This window comes from Puma concolor, chromosome D1 (genome assembly GCF_028749965.1).
Source record: "Puma concolor isolate L17-30 chromosome D1, mPumCon1.1.hap2, whole genome shotgun sequence".
NCBI classification, from domain to species: domain Eukaryota; kingdom Metazoa; phylum Chordata; class Mammalia; order Carnivora; family Felidae; genus Puma; species Puma concolor.
This window is the reverse complement of record NC_141676.1, coordinates 101588597-101612915: the sequence shown is the minus strand read 5'-3', so window position 1 is coordinate 101612915 and position 24319 is coordinate 101588597. Positions and strand designations below refer to the sequence as shown.

Here is a 24319-nt window from a genome sequence, read left to right as displayed (position 1 = left end):
GTCTTATCTGATGGCTGCCGGCCCTGCTGTGTCGTCTGACCAGGTGGTCTGAGCCCAGCCTGGTTCTCGGGCCCCTTGTGTCCTTAATGCCAAGCTGAAGGCAAGGAAAAGAAGGAAGCGGTCCCCTCACCCTGGTGAAGAGGAAAAGGGGAGCCATAGACACCTTTAGGACCTCTGTCCCTTGTCCCTGTAACATGAATATATCAAAATCTCCGGGATGACGGGAAAGCACTTTCTGAGGCCAATGTAGGCGGTCTAACCTGCCTCTAACCTTCCCCATTGGAAAGCCATCTTTGAGCCTAACCCAAGTCCTATCCCCCTCCCTCAGGGGTTTGCCCCGGTGCAGGCCACTTTCTCTGACATGGCAGACGGCAGGGATGCCAGGTTCTAGGAGCCACCTTGGCTGGGGAGAACTTTGGCGGCCCTTCCTGCTGGCTTCCGAATTGCGGGGGCCAAAGGGAAGGGCCATGTGTGCTTTGCTCTGAGAGGGAGGAAGGAGGCACAGGCTGGATGGAAGGTAATTAGATCCCATTGCCCCACAAGAGGCAACTCTAATTTTTATGAGCATTTAAATGATAATACATCATCGTAACGATCCTCTTTGAGAATGATTATTGTTTCATATTACTTAGGTGTAAAAATATAAGCACCATGTAATTAGGGACCCAGTGTAATAAACTAATACAGATCGCCCGTTCGAACAAAATGAAGGTAATATAATTATGGAAAAGACACTACTGCTAAAGCAGGGGCCCTTGAATACCCCAGGAGGAGTGCTAATATTGCCAGGAAACGATCGGGATCTGACAGGCTAACGAGGGCCTTAATTAAGTAGGAAAAAGTGCCGGGCAACTGCCGGTGGAAACTTTCTTCCCTCTCCTCCTTTGTTTTGAAAATGACTCTACAGCCCATGCTGGTCTCGCCCTCCTGGAAAATCTGCACCCCCCACCCCGACCCCAGAGCAGGGAGGCGGTGACCCGATGAAGGCCAGAGGCGGGCCTGGCCCTAGAGGACAGGAAGCTCAGTGCATGGCGGGGCATGTCCGTGTGGGCTCAGGGCAGCTGTTCCCCTGGACGCGCCTTCCCCGGGGCATCCTGCATCCACGTCACTTGGTCCCGTATCCCGCCTCGCTCCCAAGCGAGAGTATAACAACGGGGCGAAGATAGAGTACAGGATTCAGGGTCTGACCTGCATTTTGATCCGGGCTCCGTTCGTTACTACATAGGTGATTCTGGGCAGGCTACTTAGCTTGCGTGAACCTTGGCTCCTTGTGTGGGTAAGGCCCTAGAGGTCAGTGCTACGGTTCTCATAGGTGTTCCCGTGCCGGCAGCACCAGCATCATCTGGGAATGTATTCGAAATGCAAAACTGATTCAACCTGCTAAAGCAGAAGCTCTGAGGGGGAGGGCCCAGCAGCCTGCTTACAGCCCTCCAGCAGATTCTGATATACACTCAGGTTTGAGAACCACTGGGTTAGAGCACCACTTGGGACTAGTACTGCTCGTGTGAAGAGGTAGCTGGGTGGTCCTCCTCCACCCAGCCAGGTCTGTGGCCAGCATCACGGAGGGGAGGTGCTGGGGTGGGGGGGGGGAGGCATGGAGCCAGTGTGGAATGGGGGGGCTGGCTGCCTTGTGGTCCTCCCCACCACCACCCAGGCTTCTCTGTGCCTCTCTGCTTTCTATGTGCCTTTCCCTCTTTTTGCATTCTCCCCTTCCCCAGGGGCTCAGGGCTCCACCCCGAAGCCCAGATTGTGCCCCAAAGCCACCGAATGAGAATCCTGGAAGATGAAGCCTGGGCACCATTATTTTGAAAGCTCCCCAGATAATTCCAATCTGGAGCTAACGTTAAGGACCACTGGTGCGCGCTAATCCGCGTTCAGGTGTTTCCGACCTGACGCGTCCTCCCTCCCAAGGGTGTCTACGTTTTCAGAGAAGGTGAAGTAGGTAGAAGGCGTTGCCTAACCTAAAGGAATGACTTTCTAACAGTGGAATGTTGGGTACTCCGATGGCATTAAGCCCTCTGGACAGTTAGTCCCCTCGCTCTGCTGGGGCAGGGTCAGACTTAGCGCAGGTTTTGGTCTCAGACTCTGGTTTGGGGTTGAGGGACGTCAAGCCGGAAGCCGAGGAGAACACCCTGCTTCTTTGATCTGCCCTTCGGGAGGCTGCAGGCATCAAGGGCCATGTGTCCTCTTTCGACCTGGCACAGGCTCAGGTACCAGCGGGCCCTCCTCTGTGCTCAGAGAGCGGGCACGTTCCTGCTTTCTCCTAACCCTGTTCCCCTGAAAACCGGGCCCTGTATTTACTCAAGAGTCCTCTCTAGTCCTCATAGAATCGTGTTTTAAACAGTGGCCTCTAAATCGCCTGCCACATGGGTCTTGGACTCTCTTAACCCCAGTCTCATCTCAGGTCCCTGAAACAGGTAGTGGACAGGTTCTAGCCCAGAACTACAAAGGTAACTTGGTTTCTGCCCTTTGTCCAACCTGCAGGTTACAAGGGAAGAGAAACAGGAGCAGGATGTAGAGGAAAGGGCCCGGAGAGAGAGACAAGCGAGGGCCAGAATGAGGGAGAAACATGGATGGAGAGTCAGACGGGGGGCAGGTGCTAGGGAGGCAGAGTGTCGGCAAGCAGTGGATAGAGTGCTGGCCGCTGGATTGAGGGTCTGGGGGGCTCCGTGGACCAGCATCTCTAGAGGAGCCCGTGGGCGAGAGGAGACGGAGGGATCCCAGGGAGCCTGTGTGCCTCACAAGACCGTGATGGGGAACAGGAGCAGTGGAAGGGCCCTGAGTCCTCCCTGGCAGCCTGCCTCTGCACCCCTACTCTCTGCTGGTGCCCTCACCATCCTCCAGCGTGGTGGCATTGATCTCGCTGGACGAGGGCCCTGTGCCAGCCCGATTGAAGGCTTGGACCACCACCCCGTACTGGGCAAACTTCTTGAGGTTGTCCAGGGTGTAGACCTCGCTGTCCCCGGTGGCCTTCATCTCCACGATGCTATATTGCCCATTGCTGCCAGGGCTGTTCTCTCTGTAGCCGATCTGGTAGCCCCGTATGACGCCATTCTGCAGCTCCTTCTTGGGCGCCTGTGAGCACGGTAGGGGAGGGGAGACAAAAACACAATGGTGCTGTGAGATGCTGCTCTTAAAGCCAAAGTCAGATCATGTCACTCCTCTGTTCCCAACCCTTCAAAGGCTCCTGTCTCACTCGGAGTGAAAGCCAAAGTTCTTATAATGACTATATGACCCTATATGATCTGACCCCCATTACCTCTTGAGCCCATCTCCTCTTCCCCATGCTCCCTAGGCTCCAGCACTGGTCTCTTGCTGTTCACACTGGGCCCATGTCCGTTGAAGGGGAATGCTTTTGCCTTGGATACCCCCACAGCTTGCCTCTTCACCCCTGTGGCGTCCTTGCTGAAATACCCGTCTTAATGAGGTCTTCCTTACGATCTTTTTTTTTTAACTTTTTTTTTTTTTTTTTTTTTTGAGAGACAGAGAGAGAGCGTGAACAGTGGAGGGGCAGAGAGAGGGAGTCACAGATTCCAAAGCAGGCTCCAGGCTCTGAGCTGTCAGCACAGAGCCCGATGCGGCGCTCAGGCTCACGAACCACGAGATCATGACCTGAGCTGAAGTCAGATGCTTAACTGACTGAGCCACCCAGCTGTCCCTCCTCATGCTCTTTCTGTAAGATTGCTCCCTGCCCTCTGTTCAGTATTCCTTACATTTCTTCCTGGCCCCCATTACCTCTTGAACCCATCTTTTCTTCCCCATGTTTTATTTTTCTGCATTGCATTTACTCAGCATCATTGGATATTTTATTTATGTGTCCATCTGTTCCCATCAGAATGTAAACACCATGAGGATGAAAAGCATTGCCTGTTTTGTTTGCTCTTTGCTCTGCTTTCAGTGTCTACAACGATGGCTGATACGTAGCAAGACTTCAATACACGGTTATTGAATGAATGAATGAATGAATGCATGAACGAATGAATAGGAATATCATTTGGCATGGGCTCAGGGACCTGAAAGAAAGGGAACAGCAGACAAAAAGTAACCAGATGGAGAAGGAGGTGAGCAATTAGCTTGAATAAAAACAGAAGCCCGAGATACCACATCACACCCTGTAGGACAGCTCTCATCAAAAAATGGAAAACCACAAGTGTTGGTGACCATGTGGGGAAATCGGACCTCTCGTGTACTACTGGTGGAAATGCAAACTGGCGTAGCTGCAGGGGAACACAGTCTGCCAGTTCCTCAAAAAGCCCAACATAGAATTGCCATATGATCCAGAAGTTCTACTCCTTGGTATAGACCGCAAGGAATTGGAAGTGGAGACTCAGATACTTGACATCAATGTTTAGAGCAGCCCTATTCACCACAGCCAAAAGGTTGAAGCAAACCAAGTGTCCACTGACGAATGAATGGATCAACAAAAAGTGGCCTATGAGTGCAATGCAATATTATTCAGCCTGACAGTTAGCCTCTTATTTAGTCGGAATGAAGTCCTGACATGTGCTATCACGTGGATGAACCTTGAAAACATCATGCTAAGAGAAATGAGCCAGACACAATAGGACAGATATTGTGTTGATACAGCTTCCATGGGGTCACATGAATAGTCAAATTCACAGAGACAGAAAGCAGACTAGAAGTTACCAGGGGCTGGGGGCAGAGCTATCATTCAATAGGGGGCAGAGTTTCTATTTGGGATCATGAAGAAGTTTTGCAGATGGACGGTAGTGATGGTTGCACAATACTGTGAATGTACGTAATGCCACTGAACTGTGCACTTAGCCATGAATAAAATGGTGGATATGTTTTACCACATTTAAAACAAACAAAAAAAAGAGTCCTTGATTTTGGTGTGTGCCCAGCCCTTCTTGGAGCAGGGAGCTACACTGCCCTGGGCATCATGGTATGGGGCTGGGGTATGTGGGGACTGGGGCCTGAAGCCAGCCCCCAGATGCAGGGACAGAGGTAGATGAGGACACGCAGTAAGAAAGGGGCATTATGGAGCCCTGGGTTGGCTGGCGGGGATGAAGGACTGGCCCCAGTCAGCCAGGAGAACAGAGAAAACACCAGTGCCATGAGTCTGGGGCTAGAAAACATGCTTTCACTCCAAGCTTCAACCCTGATACACAACCAGATGCACACACGTGATCCTAATACCTCTCACATCAGGAACCACAAACACACACATCCGGACCCATCAAAGCAAACACCGTAATCCACCCACCTACCTACAGTCACATATACTTAGACTCACAGACAGAAACTGGCTCCTTTACCAAGCAGACTTGCCCATCTAGAAATTGAGAGACAGCACGCACCCCAGTGCATATAAAAACAACTTGAATCAGGGTTTTAAAGACAATGAAGTTAATTTAAAAGCCTACCTTTTATTATACAAAAAAATAGTGAGATCAAAAACAATTAAGTTAGTAAAACAGCCCCACTGTTTTTTTTTAATTCAATGAATGTTTTAAATGAACTGCATTTTCAGCTCGCTGTTAACTCAATAAAATGAAGTTTTTAATTTAACGTAATTGTTTTGAACTCACTAAATAGGTGTGTGTGTTTTGTTTTTTTTTTTTTTAATTTTTTTTTTCAACGTTTATTTATTTTTGGGACAGAGAGAGACAGAGCATGAACGGGGGAGGGGCAGAGAGAGAGGGAGACACAGAATCGGAAACAGGCTCCAGGCTCTGAGCCATCAGCCCAGAGCCCGACGCGGGGCTCGAACTCCCAGACCGCGAGATCGTGACCTGGCTGAAGTCGGACGCTTAACCGACTGCGCCACCCAGGCGCCCCTAGGTGTGTGTGTTTTTAATTGACTTGACTTTTTGTTAATGCCTGAATAATGTTTCTCTGCACTTGGGCAGTCCTGTTTGCTAGTTTGTAAGTGAGCAAATTTCTGAATTCTCATATCTGCCCATGTAAATCTACATACACACCCACACACACAGAGACATCTATTATAGACACAAACATACCTTCAAGAGTGACACCCCGTCTTCATAATGACACATACTCTTATATTACATGCACACACCCATATTGCCACGCTCAGAGAGTAACACACGTGTCCACATGACCACAGCCATCTATGCCATGATATATACCAACATATTCACATCAACATATACTGGCAGAGGCCTTGGATGGGCATCCAGGCACACCCCGCTATATACATATATATATTCACATATTTATACAAATCTTGACAGATCTTCCTTCCCTCCCTCCTCTTTCTTTCCTCCTCTCCCTCTCTCTCTCCCTCTCTCTCTCTCTCTCTCTCTTCTCCCTTCCACTGCTCCCCTCACCCCCAACAGGCACACTCAGGATTTAAATCAATCTTAACAATATTTCTCTGAAGCATTAAGAAATCAATAGGGCCGATTGCAAATTTATGTCATAAAGCAGTGGCGATCCATCTCGCGGAAAGGGTCTTAAAATGAAGTGACTTATCTTTCAAGTGAATCTTTATTTTTCATTAATCTGTTTCTTGGTGTTAAAAAAAAAAATCCCCTGAGAAGTCAGGCCAAAATTTATTGATGGGTTGGTTCATTCTGAAGTTCTAACTTTCTAATCAATTTTATTTTTCATTATGAGACTTTGGAGACATAAATCTGATTCTAAATTTTTATCGACCTCCGGGTCAGAGCTTTGTAGCCAAACGGCTCAGTGTTTTACATACGTATTCATTCCCTGCCCCCACCTCCTGGCTTCCTGACAGCATTCCTAGGAAATGGGTCCAGAACCAGGATGCAGACAGACTTGGGGTTGGACTCTAGGCTTCACCCCCTTCCCCCAAGTTTTTGAGGAAAGGCTTGGTGCCCAGATCTGGATGTGAAGTGGAACCATGGCTCTGGGCATGGTTCCCAGGAAGGCCCAACTGTGTAGTCCCTACCTCACTTGCATTCTGGTCATTTCTCTGGGGAAAGAAGGAACGAGGCTCTGCTCTGTGTCTGTGTGGGTGTGGGGGGCGAGGGGGGGGGTGGGGAGACACACACAAGAGTGTAGTGTTTTTAAGGAAAATATCACTAAGCCCTTCTGCATCTCTCCAGTTCTCAAGTCTACCTTGCTGAAGGGCCTGGGGGAGAACTAAAGTGCCTGAGCTTCAGTTAGAGCCAGAAAATGACTGTGGAGGTCGGATCCCAGGAGCAGAGGAGGCATTCCCCCCAAGCCCCACTGTTGGGATGGGAAAGCTCCAAGAAGAAGAACACATACAGGCCCTACGAAAGCTCTCTGTTCCCAAACTCCGTGCCGTGGCCTCCTCTGATGGGTCGGGATAAAAGTACCTCTTCTGGCTACCCTCCAGGAACAGAGGGTCAGATAAGCCAGTGTGAGAAAATACTTGAAGCCTCGAAGAGGCAGTGCAACAGGCGGCCCTGAGGGTCCACGGCAGCAATGTGGTGGTGAGTTCGCCAGAGTTACCCAGGACGGTGTTTCCCTCCTGCTCCAGGTTATTCTGATCTGTTTCTCTGCCCAGCTGTGGGGTCTCCTCTAAGAGTTTTCTCATGTGACAGGGTCTTCAGGACATCCTGTAGAGTTTAAGGTCTCTGCCCCTCATCCAGCCCCAGAGGTAGGGAGGACAGTTATTTTCAGTGATTTCATAGAGGAGGAAACTGAGGCCTGAAAACACCAAGACTCCTGTGGAAGGCCTCACCAGGAGAAGATAGGGGATTACATTGCTATACCTCCCAGCTCCAGTCAGAGGGCCAAGATGAGGGCAAGACCCTGTTCTGTCATCTCTCATCATCCACAGGGCTCCCTTGAACTTTGTACAAAGTCAAACCCAACTCCTGACGTATTACAGCATGTGGGGCTTAGAAGAGAGGCCGATGTGGTGGAAAACCCATCTTCCCTGCTTAGCATTGCCAAATTCTTCATCCCACCTCAGGTACAGGCCTGCCTCAGAGTGCCAAGGCGGAGAGGGGGTGGGGAGTGGTGGGGGGACCCATCCCTTTATCCTCCCATCTTTCCTCCCCTCCAGCCTCACTGTGGTTAGCAAAGCAAAACAAAACAAAACAAAACAAAACAAAACAAAACAAAACAACAAAAACAAAAACAAAGACAAAAACAAAAACAAAGACAAAAACAAAAACAAAAACTGGGCATGAGAATTATAAGAGATCAGAGATCAGCAAGCTTGTTGGGGCTTCATTCCTGGGTTGAGAAGGGAGGAGGCATGGAGGCATTCAGTGGGAAATTTGACCTCACTTACCTTCCAGGTCACTTGGATACTCTGTGAGGTCACTGGCTGCAAGGTGACATCCATGGGGGGCCCATCAGGAGCTGGTGGAGGGGGAAACAACATTACAAGTTAAGTCAGGGAAGAAAAGAGTCTTATGTGCTCACTTTCATCCTCTTCAGCTGGAGGATTGCTGGGAACAAAGGAAAAGCTCATACATGAAAGCAGAGAACCCCCCATAAAACAGTCATAGGGCTTACCTTTCCTCTCCATTCTCCATCATCATTTGCTGAAAATGCAGTGAGCAATGACAACAAGATATTACTCTACATTTAGCACACTGGGAACAATTTTTAAAAGTTTGATAGTATCAAGTGTAGGTAGGGGTGTGTAGTAGTGGGAATTCTTTTTTTTAAAGGTTTATTTATATTTGAAAGAGAGAGAGAGAGAGACAGAGAAAGAGAGAGAGGGAGAGAAAGAATGAGTGGGGGAGGGGCAGAGACAGATGGAGACACAGAATCCGAAGCAGGCTCCAGGCTCTGAGCTGTCAGCACAGAGCCAGACATGGGGCTCAAACTCACAAGCTGTGAGGTCATGACCTGAGCTGAAGTCAGATGCTTAACTGACTGAGCCACCCAGGTGTCCCAGGAATTCTTATATCTACTGGCCATGGGAAAGGAAACTGGCCCAATACTTTGGAAGACATCTTGGCATTTCCGGTTAAAGGTAGGAGTGTCCTCATCTGATGCCTTTGTAATTCTGCAACTACTTCTATCCCATAGAGAAACTCACAGACCTCTGTAAGCATACAAGTATGAAAATGTTCACAGGTCCAAGCTGCAAGCCACCTAAATGTCCCTCTTCATTAAAATGGACAAAGAGGCTGTGGTATAATCATGGCAGAGAGTACTACAGAGCACTGAAAATGCACAAATGATGAAACTCACAAAAATACTAACAATCAAAGCAAGGAAGACACAGAATATATCAAGAATAACTTAATGAATACATTCCCTGGGAAAGTGGGCAAAACCAAACAGCATGCTTCTGCATACATACACTGTAGTGACAGTATAAAAGAGAAAAGCAAGAATGACTACCGGTTACCTCAAAGGGAGGCATGGGGTTATGGTTGGGAAGGGGCAGAGGGAGGACCCCTGGCATGCTGGTAATTGATAGTGAGTGTTGCTTATCCTATTTTTTGCTTTATTATTATTATTTTTTATTTTTTTTTAACATTTATTTATTGTTGAGAGACAGAGAGAGACAGAGTGTGAGCAGGGAAGGGGCAGAGAAAGAGGGAGACACAGAATCTGAAGCAAGTTCCAGGCTCTGGGCCTGATGTGGGGCTCGAACTCACGAACTGAGAGATCATGACCGGAGCTGAAGTCAGATGCTTAACCGACTGAGCCACCCAGGTGCCCCGGTTTATTATTATTTGTAAAGCTGCACATATATGTGACATGTACTTTTGGTATTGTTTTCTATTTTGCAATAGCAGGAGAACATATAGGGAGAGAAAGCTTGTTTAAGTTTTCAGAAAAACTCCAAAACAAAGGTCACAGAAAATAATACAGGGCACTAGTGCTCCACCCTTTCCAGACAGGCTGGGGCCAGAGGAGTGGGTAAGAACCATGGACAGCTCCCCAAAGCCCAGTGTCTAGAACTCCATCTGGAAAAGGTCAAACCTAAGAGCCTCCAATGATCCAAAGGCAGACACAAACAAATACCTTGGGATCTCTCCTTCCCTGTTCTAATTGTAAGCCCACTGTCAGTGGACAGGGTGGGTGTGGACCTCAGATGGCCCTGATCCCCAAGGTCACGGGAAAGAGCCACAAGGCCAGAGTGCTCACCGGCCTCCTCGGTGCTAATGGTGAGCTCTTTGCTCGGCTCGCTGCGGCCAATCTTGTTGAAGGAGTACATGCGGATGCTGTACACAGAGGCTGGGTGCAAGTCCACGATGTTGGCCTGGTTGATGGTGGGGGAGATGTTGCGTGTGGACTGCTTGAAGTCCCAGGAATCTGGAGAGAGAGCACCCATTTCAAACCACAGCCGGGAAAACCTCACAGCCCTTCCCCAGCCTCAAGCACGAGCACATCCCAATCTCCACTGTGATGCCCAGAGGAGGGCCAGCTCACACAGACTACAGCCAGAGGGCACAGGCCTTAACCACCTCACAGAGAGTACAAGGATTCTGTTCCATGAAACTCAAGGAGACCAAGGGATGCCGGAGAACCTGAGCCAGCTTGTGAGTTTAAGCCTCAGAGAGGGGTCAAACAATATGCTCCTCAAGGTCCCTTTCAAGATCCCCATTTGCTCGCTATCCTTAAGGGTGTGATTAGCCAGTGCCCTCCTTCCCGGTCTCCCACACCACATCAGTGACCAGTTGTAACCGTGAGATACCTATCAACCCAGGGCCACGGGTGAAGCCAAGTCTCCCCCTTTTTCCTTCTGTGTATGCCTCTGTATTTCGTTTCTTTGTGCACTTGTGTGGTGGTGGTCTTGAGTGCCACTTGGTCTTTGGGGGGACAGACTGAGTGCCAGAGTCCCCAGCCCAAACCTTACCCTCTTGCTCACTAGCAGGAGAATGCTCTCTGAGTCTTTAAGGTCAGGAGCCAACAAAGAGATTAACATGTTCCCGATTCATCCAAGGGGACTGGCAGGCCATTCCAGGGCTGTTTAGCAAGTGAAAAATGCCACACAGGAATACTGTGACAGTAAACATTCTGCATGTCCAGAGGAACCCAGTCATTCATTCGATATATTTTTGCTGTGCCTCTACTGGGGGATTCCCAAGAAAAATGGGAAGGGGTTGCAGTTACAGCAAAGCCTCAGCTAGGATCTTCCAAACCCAGAATTCATAACTAGATTACTTTATTGGCCCTTCACTTTAAAAAGAAAAAAAGGCAGAGCACAAGGAAACAAGCTGATAGTAAGGCTTAAAAATCTTCCCGGGGCATGTCCTGATGTCACTATTCAGTCTAATTTTCTACGCCTTTTAAATCCACAGTAGAGGATCCTGAAAATTCTCAGTAGAAAAGATTAAATTGCATTCACTGCTGTTTAATCCCTAGAACAGGAGAGGAGGCAAGCATATTCTAGAAAGACTGTTAGGAAGATTCCCGCCCCCCCCCCCCGCCCCTTTAAAAAAGGGCTTATACCTGATAAATCAGTTCACCAGAAGAGACTAACCCATGCCCTCAGATTCTGGTTAATTGAGGTCTTGATGGTTTTCAAAACACCACTTCTAGCTTCAGAGGCTCGGCATCTGTGGAGGGCACCGGCCCAGCTCCCCATCTGCAGCTTTGCATTTAATTCTTTGGTTTCATGAGCCAAAGTCACAAATGGCAGGCTGTGGATGCTCAGAAGCACATTATTTTCTCCTTGTCTTTTAAAAACACCCCAACCACCCAGAGAGTCACTCTGTGGCTGGCAGGTTAAGCCAGGGTTGCAAATACGATGGCTCCTACCTGCTGCGGACACCTCTTTGGTTTGGGAGGGAATGGGCTACACCTCTCTCTGTGGCATCCTGGGAGCTGATGCCAGCTCACACCTCGTACTCAATTTGCCCGTGTTTATGGGAGAGGGACATTAACCACGAGTCAGTGAGGGAGGAGGCCCACATGATGTGTCTGAACACAGAGAGACTAAGGAAAAAAATATATATATTTGCATATACATATTATTAGACGAGACTTGCTCTCTATATTGGTAAGAAACATTAACACGGGAGGTACTGTGGATGGAAATATACATAAAACCGACATTTTCTTCACAATAGATTCAGGTTATTGGTTCCTCATTTTTACCAATATCACAGCAGCGATAACGTGTCCCTCTGTGTGTGAGTCACCTGCTATCGATTTGTCCCAGGACAGTGGATGTTAACATTGCTCACTTAGCTTAGGTGGCCCTCCGTCAGATTCCTCTACTTATTATCTAAAGTTAATACGTCCCCCTCTATCATTAGTAAAGGCGTCGGAGGGATTTACTGAGAGAGGTATATAAACCATCACATTGTCTTCTTAGTTTCTCTTTGCTTGTAGTTTGCTTTGGAAAATGAAGGCTGTCACTTTTGTTTCCTTGGAGATACTAGCCTTTGCAAACCGGGGTTTTAATCCATCAGGCCTCGGTCCTCTGTTTCCATTATAGTTCACACATTCATGTCACAGACATTCTCTTCTTTATTACTTCTTTGTATTTTCAAAAAAAAGTCTACAAGAATCATATTATTAACGCATGTCAAGTGTGTTAAGTTTCTAGAATATAGCTCAGCGCAAATGATACAAATTTTCAAAGAAATAGGAGACTTGGAAACGATTGCTCTAACTCATTTTATCTCAGTGTGTGTGTTCATCTCCCTAGTGTGTTTACAAAATACAAAGAGCAGCATCCAAATATAGATTTACAAGATTTACACAATTGAAAATAATCTTGGTTTCGCTGACATGAAAATTTGGTCTCTATCACTTCTCGTGTATGCATACTTCCTATTTTTATGTATGTTTATGTGCATAAAATGTTAACATTATTTGATTCATTCTTTCTTGTTACCTTCTTAACGTGTTTCTATTATTCTTCTCAGTCACAGAAACTGCTATAAACATTCATTAGGGCTGTCTCTGCGTATTGTTCTGTGTTCTTTTCAGATAAATTCTAGTTAAGATAAATTGGAGTAAAACCCGAGCTTTACCATTTACTGGATGTTTGACAAAATATTCTCATAAAAGAGGAAGAATAATATTATTATTCTCAGATTATTTATGTGGTCCATGCATTCATATATAAAAAACTGTTAGAAAGATACGCGGTACATAGTAAATTTTCGAAAGGGTTTGTTGTTGCTATGCTCACGATCCTATTAGGCCTGTAAATTCCATACAACCCTTTCATTGGACCACAGACATTGGTGTCCACTAGTTAAAAATGAGCTTGTTAAAAATGTGGAAACCCAGGTCCTGCCCCAGAAGTGAACTAGAGAGAGTCTGCATTTTTACAAGGGCTCCATTTTGTTTCTGCACACATTAAAATTTGAGAAGCACACTTCTGACTCACCATAACTTTTCCATTTGAGACGTATACACAATTTATCCTGTATGCCATAAATACCGCACTCAAAAATGTGTATGCCTGTGTTGATGCCTTAATTTTATAATTTATCATCCAGAAAAATAGAGGCTCCACAGTGGTTTTCATGGAGCAAATGGTATCTTCTTTCCCCAGAGCTGGAGAACGTTACCGTGCAAAAAATGATCTTACTGGATAATGCAGGACACTCTCCTAAGTCACCACCAGTTCTCTTAGCTCTCTGGTCTCATCTTGGGTCAGATTATGAACTCTGCCCATGGCCACGTAGTAGATTGTTTTGTGTTTCAAGGACGGCTGACATTCAGGGGTGTAGACATAGAACCGTCTCATGCAGAGCAGGAATTGTACAGGGATGTGATGCTGCTGAACTGCAGGAACCTGGCCTCTGTAGGCGAGGAAGACTTCCCCCCAGAAACTTCTAGTCTATCCTCCAGCTCTTGGCTCCGCTGTTTGTAGAATCTCTCTTGGAGCTTCCAGTTCCTGTGACAGAGTTTCAGATCCCTGCTTTCAAGGATGGAATTAGGGGTTTTTTTGGTGAAGAATGACTTCATGGTGTTTCATCATGCCTTTAAACTTCATCTTTCCTGAGGTAACCTACACCCTTTACTTGAGATTAGTGGTAATTCTATACATTCAGTGGCATAAACTATTGTGGCCCCCATCTTAATATCCAATTTCCACCCCTTAGATTTGACCCAGAAATACTTAGAAGTGGAACTTAGGATCTAAAGTTTTTACTATACTAGCAACAGTAAAGGTGCTGTCAGAAAACAGTATTTTGGGACATCACGTTCTAGAATATTCTAACATCCTACAATGTCCTCTCTTCTCACCCAGGCACAACACTGGATTGGAAACTGGAGAATCTCCAGCAAAACCCATGTCCCTTTTTCTAATAAACAGGCTTACTGTCTCTAACCTCAACCTGGTCACCTTTTTGGAGCAAAAGAAGGAGCCGTGGGATGTGAGGAGGAAGGAGACAAAAGCCAACACAGCCGGGTGGGCGAGAGTGATTGAAGCGAAGGACACAGGTGAGAGGTCAGAGGTCACAGAGGAAGCCAGACCTTAACATATGGTTTGGGAAGATTTGTTTCAATGGAAATGATTTTTGAGACACCTAAGTTTTCTGCTGCTGTCACAGAGGGAGACTCCTCCCCAACCCTCCAGGCATCTTCTGCTCCAGTGGACTTCTGTCACGTTCACATTGAGGCCCAAAGTTGTCCCCTGGAACTGTGAGGCTGCTTTTCCATCACTTTTAGGGGCCTGGGAAAATCTGGGCACACTTCTGAGGAATTCTACGTTAAGGCATTTTTAAAGTTCTGCTTCTGCCTCGTGTAAGAAATTTGCAAGGGAAACGGTCGAGCTAGCGGGGATTTGGTTCAGAAATCCCAGAAACACGGGAGACAGGTATCACACGTGCTCTGCTGAGTCATTTCCAATCCTGTGGAGGCTTCACACACGACCCTCCAAGGTTCAGACAGTAATTTCCTTGTGGCACAACGCACCTCCTTAAAATGAGCAAACCGAATCTCCCATTCCACTTTGAAATTTCCATGTTCTTTGTAAGAACTAACTTTAGAAATTTCAAGTCTATGTGCCCCAGGTCCTCAACAGTACAAGAGTTTCATGCATCCATTTACCTCACAGAATTCTTTCTTTTATTGAAGTATAATTGACATATAACATTATATTAGTTTCAGGTGTACAACATAATGATTCAGTACTTACATACATTGTGAAGTGGTCACTACCTTAAGTCTAGTCACTATCTGTCACCGTACAAAGTTACAAAGTTTTCTTCTTATGATGAGAATCCTCATCATTTAGTCTCTTAGCAACTTTTTAAAAATAAGTTTATTTATGTATTTTGAGAGAGAAAGTGCAAGGAGAAGGGCAGAGAGAGAGAGAGAGAGAGGAGTGAGGGAATCCCAAGTGGGCTCCATGCTGTTAGTGCAGAGACGGGTGGGGCTCTGTCGCATAAAATGTGAGATCACGACCTGAGCTGAAATCAAGAGTCGGATGCTTAACTCACTAAGCCACCTGGGGGCTCCACATCTTAGCAACTTTTAAACATCCAATGCAATATTATTGTCCACAGTCACCATGCTGTACATTACTTCCCCGTGACTCATTTATTTTACAACTGGAAGTTTGTACTTCCTGACGTCCTTCCCGCATTTCACCCACTCTCAAAACCCCTTCCCTCTGGCAACCACCAGTCTGTTCTCTACACCTACAAAGTTTATTATGTGTGTTTTTTTTAAATTCTACATATAAGTGAAATCATGTGGTATTTATCCTTTTTCTGACTTATTTCACTTAGCATAATACCCTCCAGGTCCACTCTGTGTTGTTGCAAATGGCAAAATTCCACTCTTTTTTATGGCTGAGTAATATTCCACTGTGTGTGCGTGTGCGTGTGTAAATACATCCCACATCTTTCTTCATCCATTCATTTATTAATGGACTGAGGTTGCTTCCATATCTTAAGCTATCGTAAATCATGTGGCAACGAACGTAGGGGTGCATACATATTTTTGAATTAGTATTTTTGGTTTCTTTGGATAAATACCTAGAAGTGGAGTTGCTGAATCAAACAATAATTCTTGTTTCAATTTTTTGAGAAACTTCCACACTGTTTTCCATAGTGGCTGCAGCAATTTACATTCTCACCAACAGTGCAAGAAGGTTCCCCTTTTTCCCACATCCTTGCCAACATTTATTATTTCTTGTGTGTTCAATTCTTTGAAGGCTGAGAGCAGTGAGGAGGCAGAAGAAGAAAAGCCTGAAGCTTGCAGAGGCTGGTTCATGAGGTTTAAGGAAAGAAATTGTCTCCATAACATAAGAGTATTAGGCAAGGCAGCAAGTGCTGATGTAGAAGCTGCAGCAAGTTATCCAGAAGATCCGGATAAGAGAATTAATGAAGGTGGTTACACTGACCAACAGATTTTCAGTGTAGATAAAACAGCCTTCTATTGGAAGATGCCACCTCGGACTTTCATAGCTAGAGAGGGGAAGTCAGTGTCTGGCTTCAAAGCTTCAAAGGACAGGTTGATTGTCTTGTTAGGGGCTAATGCAGCTGGTGACTTAAAGTTGAAGCCGATGCTCATTTAACATTCCAAAAATCCTAGGTCCCTTAAGAATTATGCTAAATCTACATCGCCTATGCTGTATAAATGGGACAACAAAGCCTGGATGCTAGCACATCTGTTTCTAACATGGTTTGCTGAATATTTTAAGCCCACTGTTGAGACCTACTGCTCAGAAAAAAAGATTTCTTTCAAAATATTACTGCTCGATGACAATGCACCTGACAAGAGGTCCGATGGAGATGTACAACAGTTGCCATCTTCACACCTGCTAACACGATATCCTTTCTGCAGCCCATGGATCAAGGCGTCATTTCGACTTTCAAGTCTTATTATTTTAAGAAATACATTTCATAAGGCTATAGCTGCCACAGATAGTGATTCCTCTGATGGATCTGAGCAAAGTAAATTGAAAATCTTCCGGAAAGGATTTGCCATTCTACAAGCCATTCAAGAACATTTGTGATTCATGGGAAGAGGTCAAAATATCAACATTAATAGGGATTTGGAAGAAGCTGATTGCCACCCTCGCGTGGACTTTGAGGGGTTCAAGGCTTCAGTGGAGGAAGAGGCTGCAGGTGTGGTGGAAATAACAAGAGAACTAGAATCAGAAGCGGAACCTGAAGGAAGAGGAGACTGCATGGCCGCCATTTCAGGATAAAACTTGAATGAATGAGGAGTTGCTTCTTATGGAGAAGCAAAGTAAGTGGTTTCTTTTTTTAAATTTCTTTAAATGTTTTACTGATTTTTGGGAAAGAGAGGGTGAGCAGGGTAGGGGCAGAGAGAGAGGTGGGAGGAAACAGAGAATCCAGAGTGGGCTCTGTGCTGACAGCAGAGAGCCTGATTCAGGGCTTGAACTCACGAACCGCGAGACCATGACTCGAGCGAAGACGCTTACTGACTGAGCCACCCAGGTGCCCCAAGAAAGCGGTTTCTTGAGATGGAATCTACTCCTGGGAGAGACACTCTGAAGACTGCTGAAGCGACAGCAAAGGATTTAGAATATGACATAAACTTAGCTGATAAAGGGTTTGAGAGACTGGATGCCCATTCTGAGAGAAATTCTACTGTGGGTAAAATGCTATCAAACAGCATCACCTGCTACAGAGAAATCACTCGTGAAAGGGAGAGTCTGCTGATGTGGAAAACTTTACTGTCTTATTTTAAGAAATGGCTGCAGCCACCCCAACCTTCAGCAACCACCACTCTGATCAGCAGGCATCACCACCATTGAGGCAGGACCCTCCACCAGCAAAAAGATTATGACTCATTGAAAGCTCAGATGATAGTATGCGTTTTTTTTACAATAAATTATTTTTTAAAATGTTTGTTTATTTATTTTGAGAGAGAGAGAGAGAGAGAGCGCGGGCGAGCACTAGCAGGGGAAGAGCAGAGAGAGAGAGGAGAGAGAGAGTCCCAAGCAGGCTCTGTGTTGTCAGTGCAGAGCCAGATGCGGGACTCAAACTCACAAACCATGAGATCGTGACCTGAGCCGAAATCAAGAGTCAGAGGCTTAACTGACTGAGCCACCCAGGCTCCCCTACAATAAACTATTTTAAAATTAAGGTACATAGTTTTTTTTTTTCTCCGAACATAATGCTATTGCACACTTAATAGACTACAGAATAGTGTACACGTAACTTTTATATGCACTGGGAAACCAAAAAGTTCATCTGACTTTCTTTCTCTTGGTGATCTGCAAGTATCTCCGATGTATGCCTATAATCATTGATAAGTATGTACTTACTAATGCCACTCTGTTAATTGTTTTCTGCCTGTTTTGTAGTTCCTTTCTGTTTCTTCTTTTGCTCTCTTCACTTGTGGTTTGATGAGTTTCTTTAATGCTGTGCTTAAATTCTTTTCTCATTTTCTCTTGTGTACCTAGGTTTTCACTATGAGGCTCACACAGAATAGCCTATATGTATAATAGTTTATTTTAACCTGAGAGCAACTTACGTTTGAATGCATTCTAAAACTCTATCTTATTTATTCCTCCTGTTGTATGATTTTGATGACACACTTCACATCTTTTTGTGTGTCCATTAACTAATTATTGTAGTTACGCATTTTTTACTACTTTTGTCTTTTAACCTTCACACTAGCCGTATGAGTGATTAACCCACTATATTTACTATATATTTACCTTTACCAGTGAGATTTTTACTTTTGTATGTTTTCTTGTTACTATTTAGTGCCCTTTCTCTTCAGCTTAATGAAGTCCCTTTACCATTTGTTGTAAGATCAATTTAGTGGTGATGAACTCATTTAACTTTGCTTGTCTGGAAAACTCTTGGTCTCTCCTTCAATTCCAAATGATAACCTTGCCGGGTAGAGTATTCTTGGTTGGAAATTTTTTCCCTTTGGCACTTTGAATATACCATGCCACTCCCTTTTGGCCTGTAAAGTTTCTGAGAAATCTAATATCTTATGGGCTTTCCCCTGTACATAACAAGTTATTTTTCTCTTGCTGCTTTATAGATCCTCCCTTTATCTTTAATTTTTGACATTTTAATTATAATATGTCTTGGTGTGGCTCTCTTTGGGTTTATCTTATCTGGAACTCTCTGGGCTTCCTGGATCTGGATGTTTGTTTCTTTTGCCAAGGTAGGGAAATTTTCAGCCATTATTACTTTATTTTTGTATTTTAATTTATTATTAAAATTATTAATAATAAATTAAATAATAAATAATAGTTAAATATCAAACTAAAATAATTTTAATTATTAATTTTATTATTATTAAAGTGAGCTCTAGACCCAATGCGGGGCTTGAATTCATGACCCCAAGGTCAAGAGTCCAGTGCTCTACCAACTGACCCAGTCAGGTGCCCCAGCCTTTATTACTTTAAATAAGTTTTCTTGCCCATTTGTTGCTTCTTCAGGAGCCCTGTAGTGGGAGTGTTACTCTGCTAGATATTGCTGCATAGGTCTCTTAAGCTATCTTCACTTTTAAAAATTCTTTTATCTTTTTGCCACTCTGGGAGAGTTCCACTGCCCTGTCTTCCAGGTCACTGATCCTTTTTTCTGCATTGTCTAGTCTGCTTTGAACCCCCTGGTGTGTTCTTCAGCTCTGTGACTTCTCTTTGGTACTTTTTAATATTTTCTGTCTCCTTATTGAAGTCTTCTGTGTTCATCCATTCTTCTCCTAAGTTCCATGGGCATCTTTATGACCATTACTTTGAACTGGTTATCAGGTAATTTATTTACCTCCATTTCATTATGTTCTTTCCCCCTAAAGTTTTATGTTGTTCTTTTATGTGGAACATATTCCACTGTTTCTTCACTTTGCTTGACTCTGTGTTTGTTTCTGTGCATTAGGTAAAATAGCCACCTCCCCTTGTCTTGAAGGAGTGGCCTTGTGTAGGTGATGAACCATATTGTTTAATCTTGCCCTAGCCCTTGGTTGTCTCTTGAACCTTTGTGATTGTCTAAACAGCCTGATTTATTCTGGATCGGTCCCAGTTGTTGAGGGTGTGCCAAGACCTGTCAGTGTTCCAGAGGGAGGGATCTTAGCACCTGCTGACTTTCAGGCTGACTGGAAGCCAGATTCTTAGACAGCAGCTTTTAAAGTATACAAATACATACTGTCCAATGGGACCGCAATCACAAACCCTGCTGGCCTCCAGACCAGGCCATCTGGAGGTGTCCCCTTGGCAATAGTTGCAAAAGTCAAGACAAGTGTATGAGCTCCTTCCTGGGATGTACTGGTATGTTGTAGTGAGGCCAAGGGAAAGCACAAGGATGGCATTCCCTTAGCCCACATTCTCTTAGAACATTTCGGTAGTCTTAGGATGTGTCATAACCCGAAGCCTGCCCTTTAGGCTGAAGCTCTAGGACAAGTAAATAGGTCCTTTCCACAAGAAGGCTGGGGTGTGTTTTAGTTTGCTCTCTGTGCAGTGTCCTGGGGGTGAGAGCCTGCCAAGAATTGTCTCTCTGATTGTTTCAGACCCATGGGGGCCTAGAAACATAAGCCTGCCTAGCCACCAGACCCAGATGCTCAAGGGCTGTCCCTAATGTGGATTGTGTGCACCTGCTGGCTTTAGCAGGGCCACAGGAGAGTGTGGGGGTGGGGTGCACCAGCTGACTCTAGTGGAGAAGAAGAGCCAATAATTCCCAAGCACTTGTGATGCACCAGGTGTGGTGCTGGACAATGTAAACATTCACCATTTACTCTTCACACCCCCATGATATCGGCACTATATCTCCGTGGCATCGGCAACCCCCACGTCACCAAATCCAATTCTTCACCTGGCCTTTCGGGAGTGTTCAACACTTGGACCTCTCCCTTTTCCTGACATACTCTTTCCTTGGCTTCCCTGATAAAACACTCTCTGGCTTTTCTCTTACGTCTTGGGCTATTTTTCCTCTCTCTGCTTTGCAGGTGCATTTTTCCCACCCTCCCACTAATGGTTAGATGGAGTTCTTCCAGTCCACCCTAGGTCCGACTTCTTTCGTTTTACAGAATTTCCCCATATTTGGCTTCTATTTCCATCTATACACAGATAACGTGAAGATTTGTGTCCAGCTGGACATCTCCTTTGAACTCAAGATTCTTACAGCCAACTGTTTACTTGACGTCTCTTCTTGGATGTTTCAAAGGCAGCTCACATTCAACATGTCCAAGACAGAAGTCTTGACCATCCCCCCTATAAACCCATCACCTTCCTCACGTCCGCACCTCAGGAAATAGGCGCATGGTGTGCCGGGTGTTATTCCAGACTCTTCTATGAAGTCTTATAGCTTTTGTGTCCCATGTATCTCTTAAATCTCTCCATTTCTCTCCATCTCCATCCCCGCCCCAGCCAAGCCACTGTCACCTCCCCCTTGGACCAGGGAAACAACATCCCAGAACCTACTGTGCACCCCCTTCCATGTGTTCACCACGCTGCAGCCATCCTTCACCCCACAAATAGGATCAAGCACTTTCTGCCGGCCGAATACTGTCCCGGCCCTGAGAGTGGTCTTCTCGAACACAAATCTGATACTGCTGTCCCCTTGCATAAAACTCTCCAATAGTTTTTCCTTGCTCTTGAGACAAAAACAAAATTTCTTCTCGGGACCCCAGGCCCTACAACATCTGGCTTGTGTATACCTTTCGGGCTCCATGTTTCTCCACTCTTTTCGTCTGAACTCCTACAGCATTTACAGCCCTCTTTGCCGCACAGGGCTCACTGTTTCAGTAGCAACTGGCCAAGGAGACACTAAGCTCCCTAAAGGCGGGAGCCATGTATAAAAGCTTTGCCTGTCTCCACTTGGCATGTGCTGGGCACTTAAAACCCACTGTTGGTGTTAGATCCGAGCCACTGTGTGTCCTTTACTTTGGACTCAGAGTTCCTCTGCATTTTGTAGTCACAATAAATACCCCACCTTGCCTTTCCCTTCCCTGCCACACTAGGCCGCCAATCACAGAAGGGTTGGGGCCTGGAGGGTCCCAGAAAGTGGCCCCTTTCTCTCTGCTTTTATCAGTCGTTTGCAGGTGGATTTGACCTTGTGTTCCCAAATCATCTTTGATGTTGGCATAAAAACTCTCTCCCCACAGCCCTTTCAGGCTAATGCATCAGAGTCAAATCTGAAGGCCTTTAGCTGATTTTCCAAACTTGATCACTGCCATCTCTCTGACCCTGAATAGCTGAAATTAGGGGCCCTATTTTCTTCTCTTTCCTTTTCAGCTCTGAGTACTGAGCTGGGTTTGGCGAATATTGTCTGTTTTAATATTCCCTTTCATATGAGCCTGGCTTACCCAGATTAACATATTTCATTAAGGGCGCTCTCTCCCTTTCTTCATCAAAGGGTTTCTGATGCAAAAATATTCTTCTTAAAAAATAAGGAAGTGGCTGGGGAGATGTCAGAGCCTTCTACTCTGTGGACTGCTTGCCGGGAGGGGACCTGGAGCCTCTGGTCTTTCAGAAGACACATTTGCTGTAGAGGGAGAGCAGCTTGGACAAAAGCCACATCTGGAGCATTTAGCTGCCTGCACTTGGGAAATAAATCCATTCTGCATCTCTGACTTTCTCCTTGCATGACAGCACTAAGCCCCCGCCCCCACCCCCACCCATGGCAATCTCTCTGCAGCACCCAGAAGAGGTTCCCTGGGTCACGACGACCGCACACGACATCCCAGCATCAGTCCCTCTCACAGCCACACTCCAGCTAACACAGAACATCACAGCACACACCAGGCTGGCTCACCCCACAGTGGCCGACAGCTCGCACCAGGAGGCTGCCTTCTGGGCTTGGAGGGCCATCCTCAAAGAACCCATTCCTGCTCCTTGCTTGGGGAACAGAAATGAAATGTAGTGTCTGCATTTTTAAAACTGCACAGCGCCATCTGATAGATTTGTGTGGACGGTGCTATTTATCATTCAGCATTCATGTATTATTACTCTGCTGCCCGGGGCCAGGAGAAGTCAGCGTGAGCGGGATGGTTTAGAAAGGGCAGACTTGGTAATTTCCCTTGGAAAATTAGCACGATGAGCAACATGGCAGAAAACCTGGCAAAGACAAAACTGAGGCAAAGGAGGGGGTCAGGAGCAGCTGGTCCGGACCTGGTCTGGGGGTGGTCTAGGGCAGGAGGAAGAGAGAGGGAGGGAGACCCAGCCGGGGGGTGGTCTAGGGCAGGAGGAAGAGAGAGAGGGACAGGACAGGGACCCGTGGAGGGTAAGGATGTGCCAGGCTCTGTGCTAAGTGCTTCCACGTAAGTCTCCACACTTGTTTAATCCTTACAGCCATTCTGAGAATTACATGCTATTGTCTCCATTTGACAAAGAGATGTCCAAAGTAGCTTGCTAAAGATCACACAGTTCTGATGCTTGGTCAATCCAAGTCTTCTGCTTTCAAGAACTGTTCTTGTTCTACTATTCCTTGTGTGGAAGGAGATCTACTTACACACACACACACACACACAGCTCCCTCCTTCCTTTGAGTCACCCATCTGTTCCCTAGGATACCTTTTTCAGTTATCACGTAATACTGTTTGCGGAGTATTACACATGCTTGGATAGTGCTTTGTAATGATTCTGAAGGCGTGTGTGCGTGTGTGCGTGTGCGTGTGTGTGTGTGTGTGTGTGTGTGCGCGCGCGCGCAGTGTATGTTCTCACGCCAACTGCGCTGTAAGCTTCAAGGGCAACACTCTATTTCTTTTTCTTTCCCTACCACATGGCTGCTGCATGATTCTGCAAAAAATTATTGGCACTCAGTTCATGTTGCTGACTGACAGACATATATTTCAGCCTGCGAGTCCCATAGGACTATAAATTGCCACATGAGGTATGTGAGTTAGAAGGGAGAGAGGAACTCACATTTATTAAAGGTTTACGACAGCCCTGTGCTAGATGCTCTCTCTCTCTCTCTCTCTCTCTTTTAAAGCAGGCTTCACACCGAGCATGGAGCCCACCATGGGGCTTGAACTCGCGACCCTGAGATCAAGACCTGAGCTGAGATCAAGAGTTGGAACTCGATCGACTGAGCCACCCAGGCGCCCCTGTAGATGCCTTCTCTTTAATCCTCAAAACAATCCCACGAGATAGGCATTACCGTTCCCACCTTATAGACGAGGAAGCTGTGCTGTGCTCACGGCTTCTGCCTGATGCCAGGGATGACTCCCTACAGCTCCCCCAGAACCCCCTTTCCTAAATGCCAGGACAGACATCCCCCCGGGATGGAGCAGTCCCACCCAAAGGTAGGGGAAAGGACCAGTCGGCAACCCCCTGCTCTTGATCCTGTGATTTATTTTCCTACAGGCGCAAAGCCCTTGTTGAAGGGAGCGTCTTCATTACCCCTCCCTCTCCACTCTGCCCACCCATCCTAGCACCCCCGGCTTGGGGGTAGGCTATGGCAGTCCCTCATCTTGCGGGAGAGCCAGAGGGGCTTGGGCAAGGCATGGATGTGCTCTGAAGATAGCATCTTTCCTGCCCCCCTCTCCTCCTGCATTGCTCTCCAGATGTGTGATGTTCTCAGCT

The 24319-nt window shown here is 46.2% G+C and overlaps 1 protein-coding gene across 2 annotated transcripts in view; it reads right to left on the bottom strand.

Moving 5' to 3' along the window:
- DSCAML1 (DS cell adhesion molecule like 1) overlaps positions 1-24319 on the bottom strand; it is a 349712-nt gene that overhangs the window by 30751 nt on the left and 294642 nt on the right. For both annotated transcript variants that reach the window (XM_086679019.1, XM_086679020.1), the window contains 3 exons: positions 10039-10206; positions 8219-8289; positions 2835-3075 (listed from right to left, as the gene is read on the bottom strand). In XM_086679019.1, the coding sequence (XP_086535145.1) occupies positions 2835-3075; positions 8219-8289; positions 10039-10206 (480 nt within the window). The remainder of the gene's footprint in view (positions 1-2834; positions 3076-8218; positions 8290-10038; positions 10207-24319) is intronic.